This window comes from Hemicordylus capensis, chromosome 6, assembly GCF_027244095.1.
Source record: "Hemicordylus capensis ecotype Gifberg chromosome 6, rHemCap1.1.pri, whole genome shotgun sequence".
Lineage (NCBI taxonomy): Eukaryota > Metazoa > Chordata > Lepidosauria > Squamata > Cordylidae > Hemicordylus > Hemicordylus capensis.
In genome coordinates, this window is record NC_069662.1 from 50,380,408 (window position 1) to 50,405,777 (window position 25,370).

Here is a 25,370-nt window from a genome sequence, read left to right on the forward strand (position 1 = left end):
TTGGTATACATTTCAGAGCCACTCTCCGGCTTCTCAGCTGGCCCGCGGTGAGATTTAAAAAAGCAGTGCCAGAGGCGCAGGCTGCTTCATTCACTCTCGCCTCTTGCATAGCTTCTTTAAACCTCCCCATGTAGTCTCCCCATGAGAAGCGGGAGGGTTGTTTAAAACTGGAACCTCCCCATGCTTCTAAGCTGATATGTGGGGAGATATAAAGCTTAAATAGCCACTCTTCCTACACAGGTTGCTCCATCTACCCTTGGCACAAGAGATACTGTTTAGCTAAGGAACCTAACTCCATTGTTTGGGTTAGGTCAAGCATTCCAATATCGCAGTTTCCACTAATATTACCCTGTGATATTAAGAGGATCTCCTGGATTTCATTTCTTGAACTTTTCTGACAGTGTAATCTACGCAGAATGACTTTGCCTGGTCAACGATGGGCCTCACCTCCTAGTTCACAATATTTCATGTTGTAAGATTTGGGGGAGAATCCATAGCTCAGTGACAGAACACTCTGCAAGTGTGAGCAAGAGAGACAGCCAGCCAGAGAGGTGGGCCATCTACACATAGCGGGGGAAAGGCCTCTACTGAAGACCTACATAGCTGCTGCCAAAATAGATACCTGACATATAGAACAATGGTCTGTATCTGTATGCCAGATAGAACAATGGTCTGGATCTGTATGCCAATTTTCATAAAATCTGCATGATACAATCATATAGGTAGTTGCTCTAGAGGAGCACCACTGAGTGACTCAGTACATGGCCAGCTGAACTACAAGAACCTTGCATGTCTCAGTTATTGTCTATGCGCTGCCAGGTCAAGCCTCTAGGGGGCTTCTGTTTCACTTTAAGAGGCTGCCGGCTGCCTGTAGGAGCTGTCTGTTAATAAAGAACCTGTGACTGATGATTTTTGCCCAGTTTGTGTACGACTCACACCAGTTAGCTGAATTAAAGAGGCATTGTCTGGCTTATGGTTATGGCTGAACAAGAGATTTTAAAAAGGGGAATTTCTGTCTTACTCCAGAGAAAAAGTTCCAGTTCTGGCTGCTGCATTTAAGCCTTCAGTCAAGGTATGAGGGACTCTACTCAGGGGCCATTTGCTACAAAGCTTATAGGAAGGAAGGGAGGCTTGCAAGCAACGGTCCGGGTCAAGTTTTACAGTTTGCATGTTGCGACTGTGGAAACGGAAATTCATTCAGCATGGAAGGACAAAACTCCTGGGTACATCCAGACAACAGCATGCTTTCCCAAGAGCTTCTTTAACCAAACTGTTGTTAAATGCTTACAATGGTGAGTAGGCCAGAAGTGAGACTGGAGACAAGGTCCTTCCCAGCTCTTGCACAGACAATGGTGTTATGGGCTCCTGACACAGCTGGCCCATGATCTGCTGTCACCATCAAACACATCTCTATGAAGTGGCAGGCATACTTGGGTAACCTGGTAGGCCAAAGATATTTTAAAAACATGTTTACTTACTCCTCACCTTGTTTTCAGTTCTGCTTACATAAAGCAACTAATAAAGCCACAAGCCCCAAACCCATCAATGACATAACTACACAAATATTAATAGCCTAAAAAGGAAAATTAGGATCTCCAGATTAAAAGCTCTTCTATAAGAGAAGATCTACACCTTTTCCTGAATAGTCCTAGAAGGGAGTTCACAGGGGTGTTAGGCTACTGGTTCCAAAGGGTTAGTGTAACTACAGAGAAGGCCCCAATCACTCAACCTCCCAACAGAGCCCCTCCAGCAGGTCTGAAAGGATGCCTGGATTCATACAGAGAGAAGATTGCAAAGATGTAACCTGGATAAAGACATTGGAGTGAGAAGTCAGGTGGATCAGTAATGAGAGAAAACCGGGTGTGTGTGGGGGTATTTGGCCTCTATTTTATGGGAGGAGGAGGAAGCAGCAAGACTGCCATTGTCTGAGTTTAGGGTTAGTATTTGTGAAATCCCAGTGAATGCTGTCTGTGATATTCTACTGTTGTATGCTGGACCCAAGGAATTAACCCTTTCTCAATATTTTTATTTTTAGCAAGTGGAAAGTGGGGCAGAGGGGCAGTAGTGCTGTGTGTCCCCTTGGTACCGCTGTCCCTTATGTAGTATTTCCAGCCGCACCTTACACTACCATAAAAGCAATGGCACCCATCGTCTTCAGGAGAAGCACTGGATCTACAGCACTCATGGTACCCCACACCAATGCCTCTCAATTACCAATCTGTGGACCTGTGCCTATTCTTAGCAGCGCATCCAGTCCACAACAGTTCATGAAGGCAGCCAGTCAGTCCCTGGCATCAAAGAGGTTGAAAAACACTGCCCTACATGATGTTCAACTCAATCACAGTTAAGCTCTGGCTATTATCAGCTCTCAAACTCTACCACTGTTTCTTCTTTATATAGAAATGGGGTCCAAACGCACTTCGCACACTCTTCATGGCCCTCATTCCCCTGACCCAAACCCTTCCAGTTACAAGTAGGATCAATCACAGTGCATTTCCCCACCCTACAGTTCCTGTAGTCGCCCTCTGTTGCAGTGCTCTCAACATGCTAATGGGTACTTATCCATTGCCTTACTTCCCAGTCTCTCTCTCTCTCTCTCTCACTCACACACACACACACACACACACACACACACACAAATATATTCCTGGCTTGCATAGTCACTTGGCTTGGGAAGCTAACAAGAAGTGGACACAAAATTCACATGGAAATGGATCAACCTTTGCTAAAGTTTACCTCATCCATTGAAGTCAACCCACATTAAGAGGGGATTTGGCTTTTATAAGATAGCAACAGTGAGGGGCTCCACAGTGACAGGGCAACTACTACGAATGCCTACACTAAATTGGATGCTCATCTCATATGGATGAGTCACTCCTGATTGATCTCAAATGCTTGACGGGATAGAGGGGAGAGGCAAGGTGAGGAATCCCTGGGGTTTCCTGGATTGCAGCTTGAAAACCACTGGCCTTTCACTAGCTATTAAACATGTTTTATTCAGGTGGAATCTTTGGCTCTAGGACATAAAAACCTAAGCTCCAGAGTTGTTTTCCAAAAGGGCACAGGGACAATATCCACACCCCACTATTGAATTCCCATCATCAGGTAATTTGAAGTTTTCAATCTTTGGACATGAAGACTGTACTCTTGGTTATAGTGATTTGCCATCATCAGACAGACTTGCTCTCTGGGTATTTATCTAATCCTCTCAAACCCATTTACTCTTGGGTCACTACAGCACCCTGCTGCAAATAGGTTTTATTCAGTTCCATAAGATGAACTGCATACTGTATGAGGAAGCACTTCCTTTAGTTTGTCCCAAAGCATCTGCCAGTTTCAGCAGATGACCGAGTTGTATTTCAAAGAGGGGGCCCCTCCCTCAAATTCACTCTCTAGACCCCTCATGAATTTGTACACCACTATATGTCCTTACTTGTTGCCTTTTCTCTCTCCACTTCTGTAGTGCCACTTTTGAGAAAAAAGGGAGGGAGGGGTGGTGGGCTAAGGCACCTCGACCATCAACTGCTAAAGTTACTTGCTAGCAAGTTATGTTGTCACAGATGCCACTTTCTCCACACCTCTAAAATTGCAGGTGAGGAAACTGGACAGGTAAACAACTGTGCCATCTAGAAAAGCTGCCCTCACCTTCTCTGGAACCATAACAGACCCAGGACACCACCAATTCCCATCTCTTCCTTGAAGACCTCAGTTATGGGCATGCCGGCATAGATCAGCTCCTGGCCCCTCTCATCACAGATGCTTGTCATGAAGGAAGCTGGTTTCCGGATCAAACCAAGCTCCTAAAGGGAGCAAAAGAAGAACACTGAGACTCTGGCCTAGCTTTCTCTGAGGTGGTAGACCTGAGCCTGGACTGTACCACTTCAGACTGCAGGTGGGGGCTCACCTGATTAAGTGTTGCACCATACAAATTATTTCCTTCAAGTAAAAATCTAGCATGTCAGAGAGAAAGTTAAGCTAGAGTCCTTCTCCCCAAAATGATAATTGTCTATATTTTTGTATAGAGAAGCATTCACTCATGTGAGCCCCGCTCTGCATTCTGAAGAGGTACAACCCAGGCACAGGTTTGCTGCTTCAGCGGGAACTAGGCCTCTAATTCACATTTTATTTTATTTTAAAGATGGACATCCACTCTATCCTGCCCTGCTCTAAACATTCAATTCAAGAATGTTAACTGAAGGAAGTATGTACTGTACTTCATGTAATCTTATCTTAGCACAAGCTTATGCAAGCTTTCAGTCTATACAGACCTCTGACTGGAGGATTCCAAGGAGCCCATTCAACGACACCAGGCCTAATCAACTTAGGTCCCCCCACCGTTTTTGAACTACAACTCCTATAATCCCCAGCCACAGTGGCCAACAGGCAGGGATTATGGGAACTGTAGGCCAACATCTGCAGGAGGACCAAAGTTAAGCAGCCCTGAACTACACAAACCCCTTGGGTTACTTCCCAGCAATTACATGAACTAGTCAGGAAACAGCAAACCTACCCTTGCCCATGAGTAATCCATCGGCACAGTTGGGGGAGGCACTTCCTGTGCTGGCTCGATCACTCCTTTGGAAACTAGATCTTCATATACAGACCTTACAGAAAGGTAATAAAAAGGGATACATGTTAGCTTGTTATAGCTTTACCTGGTGGCTAGGTGCAAGTCTGCTTATGAAAGCATATATTTATTCTCCATACAGTCCTTTGCTGTCAGGTGCAACAACTGACCACTATTTTTCAAGCTATTCCTCAATAACCTCCCCCACTCCTGCCAGAAGTCTGCTATTCTCCCTAAGTAGTTCCATCCTTTTGATTTTTCTTACAATCACACCCAAAAGTTACCTTAGAAAACCATCTGTCTCCACACAAACAGGGAAGAGGGGTCTTGAAATTCTCTTGCTTTGTAATTACCAGTTTGACTTTAAAGCCTGCATACCTTTATAACATTAATGTTGTGAAACTACATTAAGCAATTTGCTATTAAACAAATTAGAACTGATTTCTAACAGTTTGAGCACAACCAAGGGAGGCACGCAGCCAAACAATCTGAGGCTCTCCAGTTGTTGGATCACCACTCCCATCATTCCCTGCCACAATGAACAATAGCCAGAAGTTATGGGAGTTGCAGTCCGACAACAGTTGATGCTGTGGAAACTATCAGAGGCGGTGCTAAGGTTCAGGATTGAAGCATTAGGCTAGAACTTGCATTTTAAGTTTATTTCTAGGTGATCTTTTGTTAGGAGTCGGGGGTTAAGCTGACTGGGACAAGAGCAAGACTTTCCAGTAGTGTCCCCCCAACCCTGTGTTGCCAGTGAAGTTTGGCTAAAATCCAGCCTCGCAAGTGTTGAGTGCCTTAAGCAGAAAGGCAGCCTAGGAATCTAAATGAAGTCTAGGGAATACAGCAAAACTTAATCGAGGACACAATTTGTTAAAAAGATCCTAGAAAGGATTCCTCACAGGGCTTTATAGAAGCTCAATGGTCCAATCCCCATTCAGCCATGAGACTTGCTGGGTGACTCTGGGCCAGTCCCTTCTCTCTCAGCCTAACCTACTTCACAGGGTTGTTGTGAGGAGAAACTCAAGTATGTAGTACACTGCTCTGGGCTCCTTGGAGGAAAAGCGGGATATAAATGTAAAATTTTTTAAAAATGCTGTCAAACACTGCTTTCTGATTTAGATGAGCCACTTATAACGATATTTGTAGTGAATGTCCCCACTGTATCAAAAACCAGGTAAGCACAAATAATTTCAGTCTCTTTCCACAGAGACTGTTTGAGATAAGATTACAGAACCTTATTGTAAAATGTAAGTCTTGTTCTAGTTTATTCCAGCGGTATTTAATGTGATAATTTGGTATGTTGCTGAGTGGGTGTAGATGCAATTCCCTGAGCAATGTAGATATGTCATTTTTCTTGTACAGAGTCACATTCCTTTTTGTGGTAACCTTTGGTTTATGCAAATACATTCGTGAAATGGAACCCTAAACAAGTTTTACTTTATGCACAGATTGTTCTTTGCACTTTAGATTTACCTGCAGGCAGGGTTGATGTGGTTTAATTTTTGTACAGTGCCTTGCTGCATTCATCACCGTCGTCTTGTTTACAGCATTCTAACTTAGATCACAGTATTTCAGGTTGTATTTCTGTGTGCTGGGCAAGACCACAGATTAATCTTCCATTTGTGGAAGTATGTTCTGCTTGTGCAAAGGAAGGGCAGGGCAATTTTAGCCAACCTGCCCTTCCCCTCTGCTGCCCTCTATGACATCTGAAAGGTTTGCTCTCAAGGGTCTCCCAACCCTCAGGGACATATGGCATAGGGGGCAGCAGATGGAGGAGAGAGAAATTAGAAACATTCTTGCACAAGCAGCATGTACTTCCACAAATACAAGACAACTCTGGAGGCTGCCCATTGTAACCTGCCTCAAGTTCTCTGAATGAGGTTACAGTAGAAGTTAAAATTTTAACTATAACCACCAGTGCTGTTTATACTATCATTGTATTTCAGTATTTCATACATTTAGTACTCATCTGCTATATATTTTATTAATTAAATGGCTCTGTTCCATAGATGTGCCTAGCAAACCCAACTGCACAGAAGGCCTTTTACATTTTCCTTTGGTTCTAGGCACTAGAATATGGTTTCATATCATTCTGAGCCCAAGCCTGCCTACGAAGCATGGTTTGTTTGGGGCCAAACTAATCTGAAACCATAGTTTGAGATCAGCTTGCAAAGTGCTAAATATTGTGTTTGTTCTGAATTCACAGACTTGATAAGCCACAGTTTGGACTATAACTTTGCTTCAAACAACTGCTGCATCACAGAGGTGGGGGAAAGCTTATGAGGCCACTTACTGAATCACATCGCCCAGCTCATCAAAACTCTGGGGTACGAAGACACCCACTTCTTTCAGCGCTTGATTTTTGGCTAGGGCAGTTTCGGATGCTTGATTGGCACATGCTCCGGCATGGCCAAACTGTACCTGTTAAGATCAGAAGCAGAAAAGGGCCTTTACTAAGATCAGGGCCCTTTACCAAGATTGGTGCCCTATTCATTACTATCTATATTTTAAGGTTTCTGCACTATGCCTCCATTTGCAAGACTGCATTAGCTTTTTTAGCATCTGCATCACACTGCTGGCTCATGTTCAGCCAGAGGTGCACCTAGGTAATTTTGGAGCCTGAACCTAAAGGCCTTTGGAGGCCCCTCCTCCCTTGCAAATTAAGCATCATGCTCGGCTGGGTGACCACACCACCCGGGACATGCTTGGGCGACCACCTGGGACCACCCCTGGGGACCCCACCCGGGACATGCCCAGGTGACCACACCACCCGGGACAGACTAAAGAGGATTTGGGGGGCCCCAGGAGCCTGTGGAGGCCTTGGAGCTCGGCAGGGGCCACCTCCAATCTCAAAGGCTGGATGGCTCTGAGAACCAGTTGCAGGGGAGTAACAGCAGGAGAGAGGGCATGCCCTCAACTCCTGCCTGTAGGCTTCTAGCGGCATCTGGTGGCCACTGTGTGAAACAGGATGCTGGACTGGATGGGCCTTGGGCCTCATCCAGCAGGGCTGTTCTTATGTTCTTAAGTCCAGGGGTAAGTGCGCCTCTTTGTTCAGCATGTGGTCCAACAACAAGTAGATCCTTTCCCCATATACTGCTGCCAAGCCAGGTGTTCCCCATTCCTATACTTCAGCAATTGAATTTTCTTACAGCTCTGCTGAATTTCTACTTGCTAATTTTGGTTCAGTGCTTGAGCCTGTCAAGGTAGTTTTGAATCTTAGTTCCCTCTTTTTTTCTAAATGCTCACAGACCAACAGCTTAATCATAGTATCTTGTCAGGTATGGACATAGAGCTGATCAGTCTAGATCCTCCTTTCCTCCCTTCTGAAGACAGGATGGATGGTAGTGGTGGTGGCACAAGTCACAGAGCCAGAAGGCAGGTAACCCGTGTTCTAAGGCTTGTTGAAGCCATGTCTGATTACTGCCTCTGGACCAGTCTTCAACTAATAGCAGCCTACCTTGAAGGTAGGGTTAGGGTTAACCCATATCCATTTGCCCAACCACAAATAACCTCTCTTGCCACTACACATCCTACTTACTTCTGAAGAGAACATGGTAGCACAGGTCCCGATGCACCAGCAGACAACCGGTTTAGTGATTCGGCCTTCTTTAACACCCCTGCAGATCTTGTACTCCTCTGTTCCTCCAATCTACAAAAAGGAGCAAAGCGTAACAGGGCAATTCCAATGTGTAAACAAGGCTCTTTTGAGGGCACAGATTTCAGCATGGCCTAGTTTCAGACAAGCTTGGACAAGAGCATTACACAAGATTAACAAGAGCCATCAACATCTCCAGATCCAACCCACCCCCAAGATTTAAAGTTGATCTAGTGTTTCTTTGCACAATTAAAGTAATAAAAATAAAAGGCAATGCTGTAAGAAACCAGAGACAAAGGTTTAAAGACAAAAACCTACCTATTAAATACCCACAGCAGTCCCACATTTATGGAGAAAAGAGCAGCCCAAGGACTAAGCTTTTTTCAAAAACACTGTGCCAAAGGCAGGCAAAATAATCATATCCTCTTTGAAATCAATAAGACAAGTTAGCCAGCATGGTGTAGTGGTTAGAGTGCTGGACTAGGACTGGGGAGACCCGAGTTCAAATCCCCATTCAGCCTTGATACTAGCTGGGTGACTCTGGGCCAGTCACTTCTCTCTCAGCCTAGCCTACTTCACAGGGTTGTTGTGAGAAGAAACTTAAGTATGTAGTACACCGCTCTGGGCTCCATGGAGGAAGAGCGGGATATAAAATGTAATAGTAATAGTAATAATAATAATAATGATTTTTCCTAGAGATGCTAGATCATAAGACCAGGAAAATCATGACCATCAATCATGCTCTGCACTCCCGCAGTGATGTCGATAGGCTATACCTCCCTCGCAGCTCAGGTGGAAGAGGAATGCTGCAAATCCATCAAACAATAGAGGAGGAGAAAAGAGGCCTTGAAGAATATATCAAGGACAGTGAAGAAGATGCACTTAAAATGGTCAATAATGAAAAACTATTCAACACCAATGAAACAAAGCAGGCCTACAAGAAAGAACAAGTCAAGAACCGAGCAGAAAAATGGAAAAATAAACCACTGCATGGTCAATATTTGCACAATATAAGTGGAAAATCAGACATCACCAAGACCTGGCAATGGCTTAAGAATGGCAACTTGAAGAAAGAAACAGAGGGTTTAATACTGGCTGCACAAGAACAGGCACTAAGAACAAATGCAATAAGAGCAAAAGTCGAAAAATCCACCACAAACAGCAAGTGCCGCCTTTGTAAAGAAGCAGATGAAACCGTGAACCACCTAATCAGCTGTTGTAAAAAGATTGCACAGACTGACTACAAACAAAGGCATGACAAAGTAGCAGGGATGATACACTGGAACATCTGCAAAAAATACAAGCTACCTGTAGCCAAACATTGGTGGGACCATAAAATTGAAAAAGTTGAAGAAAATGAAGATGTAAAAATATTATGGGACTTCCGACTACAAACAGACAAACATCTGCCACACAATACACCAGATATCACTGTAGTCGAGAAGAAAGAAAAACAAGTCAAAATAATCGACATAGCAATACTAGGGGATAGCAGAATAGAAGAAAAAGAAATAGAAAAAATCACCAAATACAAAGATCTACAAATTGAAATTGAAAGGCTGTGGCAGAAAAAGACCAAAATAATCCCAGTGGTGCAGTTCCAAAAGACCTTGAAGAGCACCTCAACACCATAGGGGCCACAGAAATCACCATCAGCCAATTACAAAAAGCAGCTTTACTGGGAACAGCCTATATTCTGCAACGATATCTATAACAATTGACAATAAAATTCTGGCATCCCAAGTCCTTGGGAAGGACTCGATGTCTGGATAAAACAAACCTGTTAATAACACCTGTCTGACTGTGTAAACCAGAGATAATAATAATAATAATGACTAACTTAAGACCCATTAGTTTCAGACTAACTAGTTAGGATGCTGCCCAGTGATGCCAATTGCCAAGCCTCCAGAGGAAGGAACTCCACAACTGTTGTCACAACTAAGATGGCCGTGTTTTGAGTGCTGTGTTAAGGATCCCTGGCCTCCCTTAGACAAGGAATCCTCAACACAGCCTCTTGTGAAGACACTGCCCTCTTATTCTGAGCAGTGCTCCGTCTTCTATGGCGTGGAGTAGAGCCTTATTAGCTATACCGTAACAGCTAAGGGCATTATTGTATTCATCTACTCCTGCTCCTCGCCACTTCAACAACTGTTCTGCCACCATTAAACCATTAAGCTACTCTGCTTCCAAGCAGTGGCAGGGTCAGAAACCAATAAGAAGTTACTCACTTCTCCTAGCACCACAATCATCTTCACCCCTGGAGTGTCCTGGTAACGCAATACATGGTCCATGAAGGTGGAGCCAGGGTATCTAAGAAGAAGAGAAGAAATTGTGTTGAGCTGTTCATACAAGATGAACAGGCCTGTTTTTTTTTTAAACTCTGTTCAAACTGTCCTTTTACTTTCCTTCTGCAAGCACATTAAAAAATTATATGACATACCCCCACGTGGCCCTTGAATAACAGTTTTGCCCATTCGCAGACCATATACCAATTTAGTTATTGTGGAAGGCCGTTTTGGTTATTCATGGTTGAGATATGGGGCATTACGGCTTAGAGGTCGAACACACACTTTGCACACAAAAAGAGCTCCAGATTTAAATCCCCGGAATCTCCAGGAAAGGACCTCTGCCCAAGTCCTTGGAGAGCTGTTGCCAGTCAGGAGTACCCAATACAGGGGCAACGGACTGACTCAGTATAAGGCACAGCAGCAGCTTGTTGCCATTAGCGGCTTAGGATCAGCAACTCCCACTCTGGGCTGGAGTCAACACCACCTCCCCCCACCCCCCCGCTGGATGGAGAGCACTGCCACCGCTCACATGCCAAGAGGCAATGGTTAGTGTTCATCCAGCACCACCAACTTTGCATGCTGGCCTCGTTCCTTTGCCGCACTAGCACCACTCTCTCCCCTCCAAGCACCATATTTGTCCAGAGATAAAATGAACAAGTTTGGTGCTTGGAGGGAAAGGGAGGAGTTGATGTTAGCACAGTGGCAAAGAAGAGAGGCCCGTGTGCGAAGGAACACAGGAAGCTGCCTTATACCGAGTCAGACCACCGGTCCATCTAACTCAGTACTGTCTACCCAGACTGGCTGCGGCTTCTCCAAGGTTACCAGCAGGAGTTTCTCCCAGCCCTATCTTGGAGATGCCAGGGAGGGAACTTGGAACCTTCTGCATGCATGTAAGCAGGCAGGCGTTCTTCCCAGAGTGGCCCCCTCCCCTAAGGGGAATATCCTAGTGCTCACATGTAGACTCCCATTCATATGCAAACCAGGGTAGAGCCTGCTTAGCAAAGAGGACAATTCATGCTTGCTACCACAAGACCAGCTCTCCTCCCTGCCAGTGATGGATACATGCTATTGCCTTGCAGCATGTAAGCACCAATCGTTGGCAGCACACCTCAACCGAGGTGAACAGGAAGAGGGTGGTGTCTGGGCCAGCGAGGGATGTCAGGGGCATGGCCAACAAAAGGGGAAGGAAGCACAGAAGTGGGGGTGGTAGCAGCAGCAGGCAAGTGGGGAGACACCTGAGGTATACTTTGGCCAATTAGTCAATGTTCTCACCTATCCCCACCAATGGCTACCCCTTCAAATACACCATCCGTGGTCCGGGAGATGATGTTGTTGAGTTCATTGGACATCCCTCCTGAGCGGGAGACATAGGCTACACTGCCTGGGCGATACAACTTAGATGCCAGGATGTTATCCAGCATTCCGCCTGTGTTTCCAATCTTAAAGCAGCCTGGTTTGATTCCACCTACCTAGAACACAAAGATAAGAAAATGAAATATCAAGTTCTCTGTAATTCACAGAATGACTTGAAGTGTCCCCCCCCCCCCATAAAAGTAGACATTTCAATTCAGAGTTCAAATGACACACAAATGTTTGGACATGCAGGACAGGCTCAGATTGATCACAGAACACATCTGGGCAGCAGCCCCAAATCACCCCACTCCGAATTTCCCTCCTGCTTTAAAAGCCTCCTCATCATGACAGCTGTTCCTTTAACCAGTGTTCCTTACAGCAAGAGATCCATATGTTCAGTTAAAAGAAAAACCACAATGCACTTACATATACTGCACCACTGTTTAGTAATCAAGTCCTCTCCCCATAATTTTTTTTTTTTAAATCAAGCACAAAACAAGCCAGAGGAAATTGTTTCTCTCTTCTCTCACCGTTGCAGGGCCAATAATTGTGACTCCTTTCTCATCTGCCATTTTGATCAACTTGCGGGTCAGTGCCTCTGGGATGCCTTCTGCAATTATGGCCACGGTGCGAATCTGTAGTCCAAGAAAGAAGCAGTAACAATAATTTCTACAAGTCTCTCCAGAGATTTGAGAGCAACAGCCAAAGGAAGGCCAGCCAAGTCTTTTGGGCTCCTATGTGCAGGGCAGTCTCCAGAACAGAACCTCCTGAAGCAGGACTGCCTGTATCTAATGTTCTGCGGTGGGAACAATTACCCTAAACTGCCAAACACAACTCACAGAAAGGAAACATGGCTAGCAAGGCCTATGGAATCCCATCATGGTCTTGCAGACCATAGTAGGGATGTGCACGGAACTGGGCGGGGGAGGGTGCACTTACCCTCCCCCTCCATTTCTGCCGCTGGTGCTCGGTTCCTGTAAAATCTTTCAGGGTGGCAGCGTACCTCCCTGCTGCCCCTTCCCCTCTTTGGCCAGAAGTACCGGGCACATGAGGGGAATGGGCGGCAGGGAGGTATGCTGCCGCCCCAAAAGATTTTACAGGAACCAGGGGGGAAGAGGGGGGAGGGGTAAGTGCACCCTCCCCCGCCCTTAAAGTCCAATACCCCCCCCCCATGAATGTTCAAACAGGCCAGTGTTCGAACCTGTTCGGAGGCCCGTAAAAGGGCCTCCGAACAGGTTGGTGCACATCCCTAGACCATAGCCTTTGCTTAAGTGGCAAGACTCCCAGTGTTCCATTTTAAACGAAGCCTTCATGGTCATCGATTGAACATGCAACAGTCCCAAGAAAGAGTTTCTAAAGTACAGTGCATTTTCCCAGTGCTCATGCTTTCTCAATTCGACATTTAAGCTTTCTCCCCTGGAAACGTTAGCTCTGCTTTTGGAAACAGCTAACGGAACTGCTCTCATGGGAAGAAGATTCTTGTTTCCGGATTTCACGAACGGCCATCAAGACTTTGCCAGAAATCCCACCCACTCCACACACCTGTGGGTAGTTCATGGTCTCCATGGTGCTGTCATAAGCTGAGCGGAGGGACGCAAAGTTGATCAGCACATCCACTTCTGGGTGTTTTTTCATGGCATCTGCCATATTCTTGAAGACAGGGATAAGTATCTCTTTGTGGCCCCAGTAGAACTTCTGTTTGTGGTCACCACTACGGCGGGGGGTGGGGTGGGAGAATAGACCAACATTCATTTATTTGCGAAAGAAGTGCACAGGCACACATCTGTGTTCTCAAGTTTCCCCAACCACAGGGCTGGCCTCATTACAGTACACCTGTACAAGGCTGCACTTGCAGCATTTCTGATGCAGCAGCATATGAAACTTCTTTTCCGAGCACTGTCTTAGGCAGAGTTCTTAGGGAGGTGAGAAGCCAGTGCCCAAGTTCTACACTTTAGAATTCTGGGAGTGGGGGCCACCTGGCCAAATTCTTCTCCATTAAACACATGCTAGGAAACTAGCATGCTAGTACTGTACTCTCTAGATTAGCCTTCTGCTGACATGCTAGTTTTCTATTTCACTTATCAAAATAGATCTATCCTGCCTTTCAGCTCCACAATAGAGTCCCCAAGGCAGCTAGCAACTTCAATGAAAACAGAACACCATCTTTAAAACAACTAAAGTAAAAGAGCAAAGAGCATCAATGATAACTAAAAGGGAGCAGAGCACATATACCTCACAAATTAAAACATTTTAATCAAAGAGTGTGTGCAAACCACATTTTCTGTTAGCATGAAGAGATGATTGCAGGGGGCGGGGCAGGGGCTATCCAGAACTCCAGTGACAAATTGTTCTATCATCTGGGTATCACTGTCAAGGTGGCCCCAACCTGTGTGTCTACCAGCAACACACAACAGATCCTCCCTCTGAAGACTGAAGAGCAGGGGAAGGTTCACATTGCCTCTTCTATTGACCGGAAGGGAAAGGAAGGGCTGCGAAACACCATCAGGTAGGTGGTAACAAAACCAATCAGGAAGTAGCTGGCAGGCAAGCCTGCAGGAAAAAGTGGCATGCATGCATTATGCTGGCCTTGGGCCGAAACAAACAAATACATACATACACAGGAAAGAGATCCTGCCAGGGTTGAACAATCCACAGGGTCAGGTGAGAAAAGATCCTGCCAGGCCCAAATTCTGGGTTGTGCAATGGGGCAGGAGGTATGAGGAGGATACACAGGTGATTGAATGGTACTCTAGTTCCAGATAGGAAGGATAAGTAGGAAGAATCAGATTGGGGAAGGCACACACAAAGGATCCCCAACTTTGCAGAAAGAGAGAGTGGAAGGGGACAGGAGAAATGTTATCTGAATAAGGACAGTGCCTGTCCCAGCTAGCCATCTTGTCCAGCCCTTCAAAATTGGCAGGGAGGAATCAGATGCAGGGAGGTGTAACACGCAGCCATAACATGAACATACGTAAATGGGTAAACCATAGCAGCTACTGAAGGCTCATCCCTGGAGCAGATGTAGTCAAAGTCCAGCATGCCTTGCACAGCACGAGTCTGCATCCCCCACACGATTGCCTTGGTGTGACGGCTGAACAAGGTTGTGGCTTTACCTGCATGGTGGCGGGGGGGGGGGTGAAAAAGAGAGAGAGGACAACCCCACCCACCCATTTAATACACACAAAGGACTTGATAGCAATGAAAGGTCAGACAAAGAGCCCCAAGAGTCATCCCTGGTCAGACACCTCACTCCGCATTACAGGAAAGGACCAACACACCAGCCATTCAAACACAGCAAAACACTGGAGATGAAGCAGCCGGACTCATCAGCTTCCTACCGGGAAGGTTTCCATTCACCAGCCCTCAGGAGTGCCAGCCCTTAAGTTACCACAGAGCAAGTATGAAACAGGCTTGCCTGTTCAACAGTAGGTTAGCAGCCACAGAAAAACCCAAAACACATATCACTAGATTGCTGGGTGAACATAGGAAGCTGCCATATACTGAGTCAAACCATTGGTCTATCTAGCTCAGTATTGTCTTCACGGACTGGCAGCGGCTTCTCCAAGGTTGCAGGCAGGAATCTCTCTCTCAGCCCTATCTTCGAGAAGCCAGGGAGAGAACTTGAAACCTTCTGCTCTTCCCAGAGCCGCTTCATCCCCAAAGGGGAATATCTTCCAGTGCTCGCATTTCTTTCATATGCAACCAGGGCAGACCCTGCTTAGCTAAGGGGACAAGTCATGCTTGCTACCACAAGACCAACACATTACAAGTGCTGTTAACACCTCCATTTGAATAGGTGCTTAATGTTACCATGAAGCCAGGGGCTTCAGAAGCCCTGCCTCTCAACACCATCTTAAAAGCAAGGCTGCACAACTTTGGTGCACCAGCTGTTGTTGGCTTACAACTCTCATCATCCCCATCTACAGTGGCTAGTAGTCAGGAATGATGGGAGTTGTAGTCCAACAAGAGCTGGGGCAACAAAGTTGTGTAGTCCTGCTTTAAAGCAAGGAACAGAAGTCCTCCGGAGGGAGGAGAAAACTAGACACCTGGAAATAGGGTGGAGCAGACAGGAAATGTTTCTTTGCAGAGATTAGGAAAAGCCACTACTTCTCCCTACTGCACTTGTAAGAAGCACTCTACTAATCTGATAGTGTGGTCAAAAAGATCTCAATTAAGTCATCATTTTAGAAAAAAAGATTTGATAATGACTCCAATTTAAAATAAAATATGAAACTGTATTAAGGGTCATCACCATTTGTAGCACACAGGTCCAACTGTGCAGAGATGGTTATATGGGGTCCAGTGTTCCCTCAAACAGAGATTCCCAGATATTGCTGACTACAACTCCCATAATCCCCAGACAAAGGCCATTGTAGCTGGGGATGCTGGGAGCTGTAGTCAGCAATATCGGAGTATCCCTGTTAGAGGGAACAGGGATAATGATCCCCAGTGTAAATTTCCATGGAGGGGTCCTCTTATTTATGCACGTTTCCCTTCAACTCTGTGTCTCCTGGAGGTATAAATTAAACACACAAACATACATTGAATGATTTTTACTTAACTGTTGCACCAACATAAAAGCAAGCTATTGTGCAAAATGAGTCTTTTCACCATGTTGAGAGAATTTAGGATTCCACCCCAATACCACTCTGAACGTTCTGAGTTTTATTCCCTCTCTACACTGCTAGCTTTAATGGGTCTAAATGACCCCAATGCCCTTTGAGGGAGACCCTCAAATTAAACCAATGGACAAAAATACTAGGGATGTGCATGGACTGGTTCGGAGATACTTTTCTGGATCTCCAAACCGGCAGTCAGGTTCGACAGCAGAGGGGTTACCTTTAAGGGACTGGGAGGGTGCTCTTACCCCCCCCCACATTTCCCCCACTGGCACCGTCTCCAAAACACCTGGTGCAGGGCAGCTGCGTACCTCCTTGCCGCTCCAGTCAGTGGCATACCGGAAGTGTCTGGTGTGCGCACCAGGCACTTCCGGTTTGCCGCTGACCGGGGTGGCAAGAAGATATGCTGCCGCTCCCACCAGCAGTTTTTGAGACGGTGTCAGCGAGGCAAACGTGTGTGTGTGGGGTGGGGGGGTGGGGAGGTAAGAGCACCCTCCCGGTCCTTTAAAGAGGTTTTTAAAAAACCCCCGCCGCCGCCAAACTGGCCCAATGCCAGTTCATGCACATCCCTAAAAAATACTACCAACTTGGAGGTGGTGGGCGGGGTGGAGAGAGATAAAAATGGATAGAGTTGTCACAGAACAATTCACCCCTTCATTGAAGGAGCCTGTATAACATATGAAGTGGAACCAGATAGGGTAAAAGTTCTTCATTTCTTAATGTAACCCTTTGGTATCAATTATAACCTTTCTACAAATCTGAGGTCAAATGATCTTTGTCCTGCTACCATTTGCTTTACTTCTCAAAACAAGAGAGGCATGTGAGAACTGGGCCTTCATTTAATTCTTGCCCGCTGTCTCACGTGATTACTTGGGTAGCCAAGTCAGTCCACTGAACCACAATGGCGGCTGCTCCATCTCCAGGACAAACACTCAGGTATGTTTCCAGGGAGGTCTCTCACCTGCGATGCCCCACCCTACCCTTTCCATTCTCCTCAGCAGCATCACACAAAGAAAGCAGCACAAGAGACACACTGCGCCACTGCAAGGCTCCTAGACCACCACAATCTATCACAAAGGCTGCAGTGGGGTGAGGAGAAAGGGGGCCTTTTGTTTTATCCCAGACCAAGCTTGGGGAGCTCAAAATGGGGCATGGGGCAGGGAGGAGGAAATGGAGTGACAGAAAGGGAATGGTGGGAGAAGCAACAAAATTGATACAAGTGTCTTTTCTGTCTGGGGAGTAAAATCAAGGCATTAATTCACATGTTACATTTCTATGCTGAGTGAGCTTCATGGCTTTAGTTAGGATTTGAACCCAGGTGTCCTCAGCATAAGGCCAATATATGCATTATATCACTGGTTGTTGTAATTTTGATTTTTTAATTTTGGCTGGATCCATGAATGGAATTGCCTCTCCTGCACAAAACCCTGCATTTCTAGGGGCCTATCAATGTCCCCTGCTGAAGATTAAAGGTAAAGTGTGCCGTCGAATCAGTGTCGACTCCTGGCAACCACAGAGCCCTGTGGTTGTCTTTAGTAGAATACAGGAGAGGTTTACCACTACCTCCTCCCGTGCAGTACGAGATGATACTTTTCGGCATCTTCCTATATCGCTGCTGCCCGATATAGGTGTTTCCCACCAGCGGGGTTTTGAACCGGCAACCTCTGGCTTGGTAAGTCAAGCCATTAGGTGTCCCTCCGCTGAAGATTACCAACAGGAAATACTCAATAAGCCAACACTAGAGATGGTGACCATCATGGAGCAGGGACAGAGAGAGAGAGAAAGATGAGAGTCACATTACAGCCTGAACTTCTGGTGCTATACTGAAAGTTGCCATTGTACATTGTCTATGGACACTGATTTGAGTGGTGTTCTATTCCTGTGTCTTGATGCTGAAGCTCTGTGTTTGGCATTTACCAACAGGGTGGCTAGAACACTGGAAGTTTAATAAAGACTGCATTTGGGGAGAGGCCATAGCTCTGTGGTAGAGCAGGTGTTTTGCATGAAGAAGGGTTCAATACTCAGCTAGATGGACCAATGGCCTGACCCAATACAAGGCAGCAGCATTGTTCAGCATGGGGACTGTACCAGTTTGGAAGCACTTGCGGCAATTTTTAGTACCAAATACTCTGTGGTAATTGGCGCTCAAAGATTACTTGGGCCCTCCTGGTCATATTTTTATTTTAAAATAAAACACAAGGGGGTGCTTTAAAGAGTCACATTAAACAGGGTCAAGAGTAGGCAGGGATCAACCAGGCAACACTGCACATTGTGGCAAAGAGGAGAGAGAGCAGAAACAAACCAAAAACCAAAACACAAAACCACACCAATTGAAAAGAACTGTACAAGCAGCTAGTAGCAAGGCTGGGCATGTTGAACTAGTTGTGGGGTCCTACCTTGAACAGTTCTTGAAGTTGGGGATGCATCTGTTAAAGAGAGAATTACCATTGCAAGAAATCCAACCAGACCAACTGCCTTGCTTTTGTCTCGCATTAGGATCAGGGAGACTGAAGGAAGCAGCTGTATTCTAGACTTAGTATAGTGGTTTTCAAAAGGGTGTCTAGCAACTCTGGGCTCCTTTAAATTCCATTAGGGGCAGGGAGAACGCCGTCAGTCAGTGAAAAGACTGATCACAGCAGACAAGTGACCCAAAAAGGCGATGGTCCACCAAAACATAGTTTCTCTTCAAAACACTGGCCGACATCCAGATCAAGTTACTCAATAGCACTACTCAGGAGATACTCTAAATCAGGCTTCCCCAACCTGCAGCCTTCCAGATGTTGCTGAACTACAACTCCCAGCATACCCAGCCACAATAAATTGTGGCTAGGGATGCTGGGAGTTGTAGTTCAGCGACATCTGGAGGGCCAGAGGTTGGGGAAGCCTGCTCTAAATGACTAATTTCAATAGGACTTTTGAGGAGTAATTTAGTCAGGGTGTCAGCTAGTGATTTTCGGTCCCGAGGAAAGCCCCCTGGATGACATGTGGGGGGGTGGGCGTGGGGGAGGAGATAAGGTTCCAGAGAAGCCAAAGGATGCTGTAGCAGGGAGACACACATTCCTCCTGACAGCATAGGTTTAGCATGCAACCACCCGAACTGCCATGCTAGCCACAGGATCTGCAAATCCTGCCTCAAATCCACATTATTCTGCGTTTCCCCTATTGTACAATATGAACCAACTTTCCAGATGTTCTTAAAGATGTCACTTCCTGTCCAACCCATGCTGAATAAAAAGTGAAGAACTATCTTCCTTGCAATAACTTTTGGAAACTGCCAAAACATCCCTGTTTCATCTCATTTCTCCCCCACCTAATTATACTAGTCAATCATGTCTCTGCTACCCATTCCGCATCATAGATCTCTTTTAGTCCACCAGAAGGGAAATGGTACATGGGAAGGTGAAGAATGGGCACCTCAAGGCTCTAATAGCAAGCACAAGGATGAGTCTATTTTTGCTGGAAAGCGGCTCTGCAAGGTCTTCCAGAATGGAACCAGAAGCTTACCAGAAGGTACTGCCTGCTTTGCCTTCTTGGCTGGAGCCAGCTCGTCAGGTCTGCACTCGGAAAAAGATGCCGTTCTGCTTGGTGCCGGTGTCTGAAGAGTAGAGAAACCGAAGGATGCAGTCAGTAGCTCACTGACATGCATTAAGCAGGTAATAGGAATTTATCAAGTATTCTTGTTTACAACTAATGTTCACATCCTTTTCATGTTCAGGAGAATATATCCAGGACAGACTGCTTAGAGCACTTCTGGGTTTTGTTTTATTTCCAGTCAGAATAAGTTATGCAAATTAAGCAACTGTGCATGCGCACATGTGTGCGCGCACACATGTGCATGCACATATGTGTGCACGCATGCACAATTGCTTAACTTGCATGTGTATACACACACATGTATGTGATTCCAGGTTGGATTCTCCTTCCTTTCCTGCAAAAGTATCCTAGTTTTCACTGGGGTGGTCAACTTATTACTACTACTCATATATTGGTGGTCCACTTCAAATTGCAGGTGGCGGCTCATGTGATTAAATACCCTTCCATATTGAAAAATTCCCTCCTACCATACCAAAGAGAAGGCTAGGCTAGGATTCTTTTCCATCACATTTTCTATGTTGAGGGTCAAAACACTAAGATGTAAACGGAGACTTACCGATGAGCTGCCACTGGCATTGAGGAGGAAGTTTGCAGTGTGAGCTGCGGTGGGAGGCTGGTTTGGGATGGGCCGGTGTCCCAGAGCCATGCCAACAATGGCAGTCATGTGGGTCTCCGTGCCGAAGACATGAATAGGAATGCCTGTAGTTTTTCCTAAATGCAAAGAGCAGAAGCAGATCAGGAAGAAGGATCAATTTGAGCTTTGGTGGAGAAGAGGGTCCTCACATGGCCCTGGTGCACACTGATGACATCATCAAGTGAGAGGACTGCAGGGAAAGGGAGTGGGGCAGGGGGAAGAGAGGTGGCAATTGTAATGTGTGGCCAATTTAAAGACCCACTAGCCCTGATGGCAAAAGTCAGAATGGCCCCTGAAGCTATTTTCCAGCTTTAGAAAAGAAAAAGAGCATACCACACTTCTGAATATCTTTCCCACCTCTTTGCATAAAATTTAGTTATCTCCCAACTTCCCAAGTCAGGGCAAACTAAAAAGACAGCCAAACACAGACTACTTGGTATCAACAAATATGGGACTGGATTAACTATGGATGAACTCATCCATTAAATTTCTTGGGACTGGCATAACCTGAAGTTTCCCAAGCCAAATAACTTTGCTTTGTTTTATTGATAAAGGCAGCTCATGTTGTGTAACCTCCTATAACACACTTGTTGCTGGTCTACTAATTGCTGTCTCCCTTATTCTCCCCAACCCGCCCCCTTTAGTGTCTTGCATGAGAAATTAACTTAGGCTATGTGTAACCTCATGCATTTTGGGAAATTTATTTATTTTTTGGCGCTTTTGGAGATGAAATTGTTTTCATTGTTTATAGAACAATTTAGGAAGTTAAAAGAAAAAAATGTAACTTTTAAACTCCTCAAACCCCAGATGTATGTAAAGCGCCAGGGGTCTCAAACCAGTCACTCTGACAGTAGAGTCCAACAGGAGCTGTTTGGAAGGGTGGGAATTGCTGGAATGATTTTAGCTGTGCTGCACCACCATTACTACAGAGGACTGGAGGAAGTATTATAGCAACCCAGCCCAGCTAGGACCATGTGACACAAGGAGCCAATTGGCTCTTAACTATCTTAGCCCTATAAAGCAGCTGACTCTAACTTGGCCTCATTCTGAGCAACAGTTTGCTCAGGTACAGGATGAGCACCACAGTGGGGAGGTGGTATTTTTCACCTTGCTTCAGGAGTCCAAATACCTTGGGCTGCTCCTGGCTGGAAGGCCAGCAACGCCAACTTCACTCACTAACATTGGAGCCAAATTACAGATAAGAGGTGATCACCACCATTCTCTCCTTCCCAGTGAGAACATACACAGGGACTTTGGCAGAACACTTCCACTTATGCACTTCAGTCACTTACTCACATCTGCCCGAGGTGTATATGAGTACTTTGACTGGAGTATCCTTTGTAGTTCACGTCAGGGAGAATGTTAAAGAGCCCTTAGTCAGCATCTTGGCCCAAGTGTGATGAAGTGGGCTTAGATGCATGGAGAGCAGTGGCAGAGGAGCGTCTTTCATATCAGAGGTTATGCTAGGGACGAGATGGGAGCTGGGCGGAGCCCTTGTCTATCCCTTCTATAAAGCTTAGCACTCAGGTTTAGAGGAGAAACAAAAATGAATGCAATGCCACTCATGGGGGGGGGAACCTTCAAATAATCCTCCAAAGCCTCCTTACCTACTTCCCCCATGACTCGCAGACCTTCCTGGTAGTTTGGGCCTCCTCTTCTCACGAAGATCCTCACCTCGTGCTCTTTCAGAGGGCCCTGATAATCCTTAATGGCTCTAACAATACCCTGCAATAGGAAAGATCCAAAATAAAATAATCACACAATCCAACTCTAAAATGTGCAACAATACTTCTTCCTTTGCATTTTATTTCACCTTTGCCCATGTAAAGGGCATTTGACAAGACAAATCTAAATCACACGCTATCCCTATATTATTTGTTTTCCATATTTGAATCTGGGACACTCAAGATTTTCAGGTAGGAACTGAGCCAGTGTTCAAACCCAAGGTAAGGGGGGGAAAAACCCAAAGTAGTATCTGTTGCAAAACACCTCACTGGCTCTCACCAGCCATATGATCTCAGTTTTCCCGAGGATCTGTGTTTTGTGGATGCTCACACCATACCCCCTCTCCGCCCGACCTTCTCCATGCTGGCTCTGTTTTACTTCAAATCTACCTTAGTTTGCCTCAAAGCAGGAGAAAATACAAGAAGGAGGGCACAAGGGCAAGCCAGCTAAGTCAACACAACTAGGATAGAGTAGGTGGTTGACGGAGTTCTACCAGGGCACGTGCTTGTTCCTTGCTCAGTTTTGCAGTTTTTCACAGTGGTGCAACATGCCCTGCTCAAAACACAGTCCCCATGAGAATTCCTGCACTCAGTTCCTGTAGACCAAAAGCTGCTTTGCTTTGACTCCATGCTGGCCCACATGCAACCTAATAGTAAGCTCATCAGACTGTGAATGTCTGTTCCAAGGCTGGTGCACTCAGCTGAGAATGTGAACATACGTGGTAAAAGTCAGGAATCTTTTCAGGATCAGCTTTACCTTAAATGTAGCAGCCACATTGGTGAAGTTAGCAATGCTCCCTCCGATTATCAGGATTTTGCCTGGTAGGAGAGAGAGAGAGAGAAAAGGCTTTGTTACAAACACCAGAATGTATTCCAGTCTGGAGCACTTCAGAAGTATCTTCCAATACAGTCATGGCTCATTTGAAATAAATATACATTGGTTGCCTGAACTAACCCTGAATCCACCTAGATGTCTGTAAAAAAAGCATAAACCTAGCCATGTCATCATCAATTAATGCTGCAGCATCCACAAGAGGGCAAGCAAAACCACATGAGCAACTAGTGCCTACATCTTCTTCCTCTGCCCAGGCACACTCCTTTACCTTCTGGATGCTTTTCTCGTGTCATGAGGGAGAGGATGGTCTTGGCATAGTCATAGGTCTGCTGCTCACTGGGAGCTCCAGAGTATTCACCATAGTTGGCCAGTTCATTCACCCCACCAAGGTCACAGATGGTGTCACTAAGTGAAAGGCACACAGGTAACATTAGAAGGCTTCATTTGAACAGCCAAAGATGTTCATAAAGTGTCATGAAAACTGGAAGAAGGAGGAGGCTGTATTCTAATCTAGCCTCTGATGGAGAACAGGGCAGAGGCAAGAGCATCTGCTGAGTCAAATGATTAGGAGTTATGACTTTTCACTACAATAGCTAAAATGCTCACAGACATGACATCAGAGCAGCTCGGTCAACAGCTGAGAGAGGATGGGGTTGCAGCTTCCAAGGAGGTAGCAGTAAGTTTGCTTACCCAGGACTAGAATTTACTATTTAAATTTGTGTGAAATGGAATGCACACATTTTTGGCATAAGATGTTTTCCACTTCCAGAATTAAAGGAGTCATACAGCTTAAACATACCACACAGAGAGTTGTAGACTTCACCAGTGTTTTCCAAAAGTTTGTGTGTCAACATTTCTTTCTGATAATGATTAGTGGGGAAGGGATGACAACTGGGCAAAGACGATTTCACTACCAATCAAGACATTGCTGGCGGAGGATTCCAAATAAAGTCTGCATTTCTCCTAACAATGCAGACTAGTTGATTATTTTGACCACTAAGGGTCGTGTGCTTCCTCCTCCTCCACCAGGTCACACTTCTGCCCATAGCCAGACTAATTCCACAAGATCCTGCATTCAGTACCTGTACACCACAGAGGCTCCACCTCCTGCTACCATGGTCCAAATCCTGCCTTTCGGATTCAAGATGGTCAGTTTTAAGCTGGCTCCACTCTTGGCATCTAGGTCAGCAATATAGGCTTCCTGCAGACAAGAGCCCCAACATTATTAGCATCACAGAAGCAACGTTTTCCAGGGTTAAACCCTGCAGTCCCCTTGTAATTCTAATCTTTTCATTTTCAAGAATGGATCTGCAGAAGGGAAGAGTGTTTATTCCTTCCCCTGCCCACCAATTTTTCAACTGTAAATGCCTACTACAAGTTGTCCCCCAACCCCTCACATTGGCCTATGAAGTCAAAAGCAAGCCTGGGTGAGGGGTGGGAAAGATAACTCACAACAGTTGTGGAAGCAGCATTTGTAAGGTAGGAGGAATTGGTGTGTAGGAGAAAGTTAAGCATCAGGTTTCCTTGTGAATGCACACGCGTACACACACACACACAGACACACACACTCCTCCACATATTTGTGTTCTCTGCAAATACACATTTGACAGGAAAATGTCTACTTCTGCCTTCAGAAGCAGCAGCAGTTGTCATAACTCCTCTTTCCCTGAAGGACTCCTGGGAACAATGAGAGGATTAAAAATATCTTCCAGAGAATCCTCATATCTCAGGATTCCTGGAGACAAGCAGGACACTTAAAGATTTCAAACCAGCTTAGGATTTCTAGTGTAGATGCAACTTTTTAAGAAGTAGATGTGGGGATGAAAAAGGACGACAAAAGTTCCAAAGAGTACTATAAACCAACCATAAGTGGGAAGGGGAAAAGAGTCCAGTGAAATAAACAGAAGTGCTGTCATAGGAACATAGGAAACTGCCATATACTGAGTCAGACCATTGGTCTATCTAGCTCAGTATTGTCTTCACAGACTGGCAGTGGTTTCTCCAAGGTTGCAGGCAGGAATCTCTCTCAGCCCTATCTTGGAGAAGCCAGGGAGGGAACTTGAAACCTTCTGCTGTTCCCAGAGCAGCTCCATCCCCTAAGGGGAATATCTTCCAGTGCTCACACATCAAGTCTCCCTTTCATATGCAACCAGGGCGGACC

The 25,370-nt window shown here is 45.7% G+C and overlaps 1 protein-coding gene across 3 annotated transcripts in view; it reads right to left on the reverse strand.

Annotated features, from left to right (window-relative positions):
* The window catches only part of ACLY (ATP citrate lyase), a 69,535-nt gene that overhangs the window by 7,764 nt on the left and 36,401 nt on the right, over positions 1–25,370 (reverse strand). For 2 of the 3 annotated variants that reach the window (XM_053264019.1, XM_053264021.1), the window contains 17 exons: positions 24,292–24,410; positions 23,478–23,614; positions 23,132–23,193; positions 22,258–22,375; positions 20,573–20,727; positions 19,927–20,017; positions 18,819–18,848; positions 14,775–14,916; positions 13,346–13,514; positions 12,334–12,438; positions 11,723–11,919; positions 10,391–10,472; positions 8,106–8,216; positions 6,861–6,988; positions 4,511–4,604; positions 3,646–3,800; positions 1,289–1,439 (listed from right to left, as the gene is read on the reverse strand). In XM_053264019.1, coding sequence (XP_053119994.1) covers positions 1,289–1,439; positions 3,646–3,800; positions 4,511–4,604; positions 6,861–6,988; positions 8,106–8,216; positions 10,391–10,472; positions 11,723–11,919; positions 12,334–12,438; positions 13,346–13,514; positions 14,775–14,916; positions 18,819–18,848; positions 19,927–20,017; positions 20,573–20,727; positions 22,258–22,375; positions 23,132–23,193; positions 23,478–23,614; positions 24,292–24,410 — 2,046 coding nt within the window. The remainder of the gene's footprint in view (positions 1–1,288; positions 1,440–3,645; positions 3,801–4,510; positions 4,605–6,860; positions 6,989–8,105; positions 8,217–10,390; positions 10,473–11,722; positions 11,920–12,333; positions 12,439–13,345; positions 13,515–14,774; positions 14,917–18,818; positions 18,849–19,926; positions 20,018–20,572; positions 20,728–22,257; positions 22,376–23,131; positions 23,194–23,477; positions 23,615–24,291; positions 24,411–25,370) is intronic. The other variant, XM_053264020.1, reaches the window with a different exon arrangement.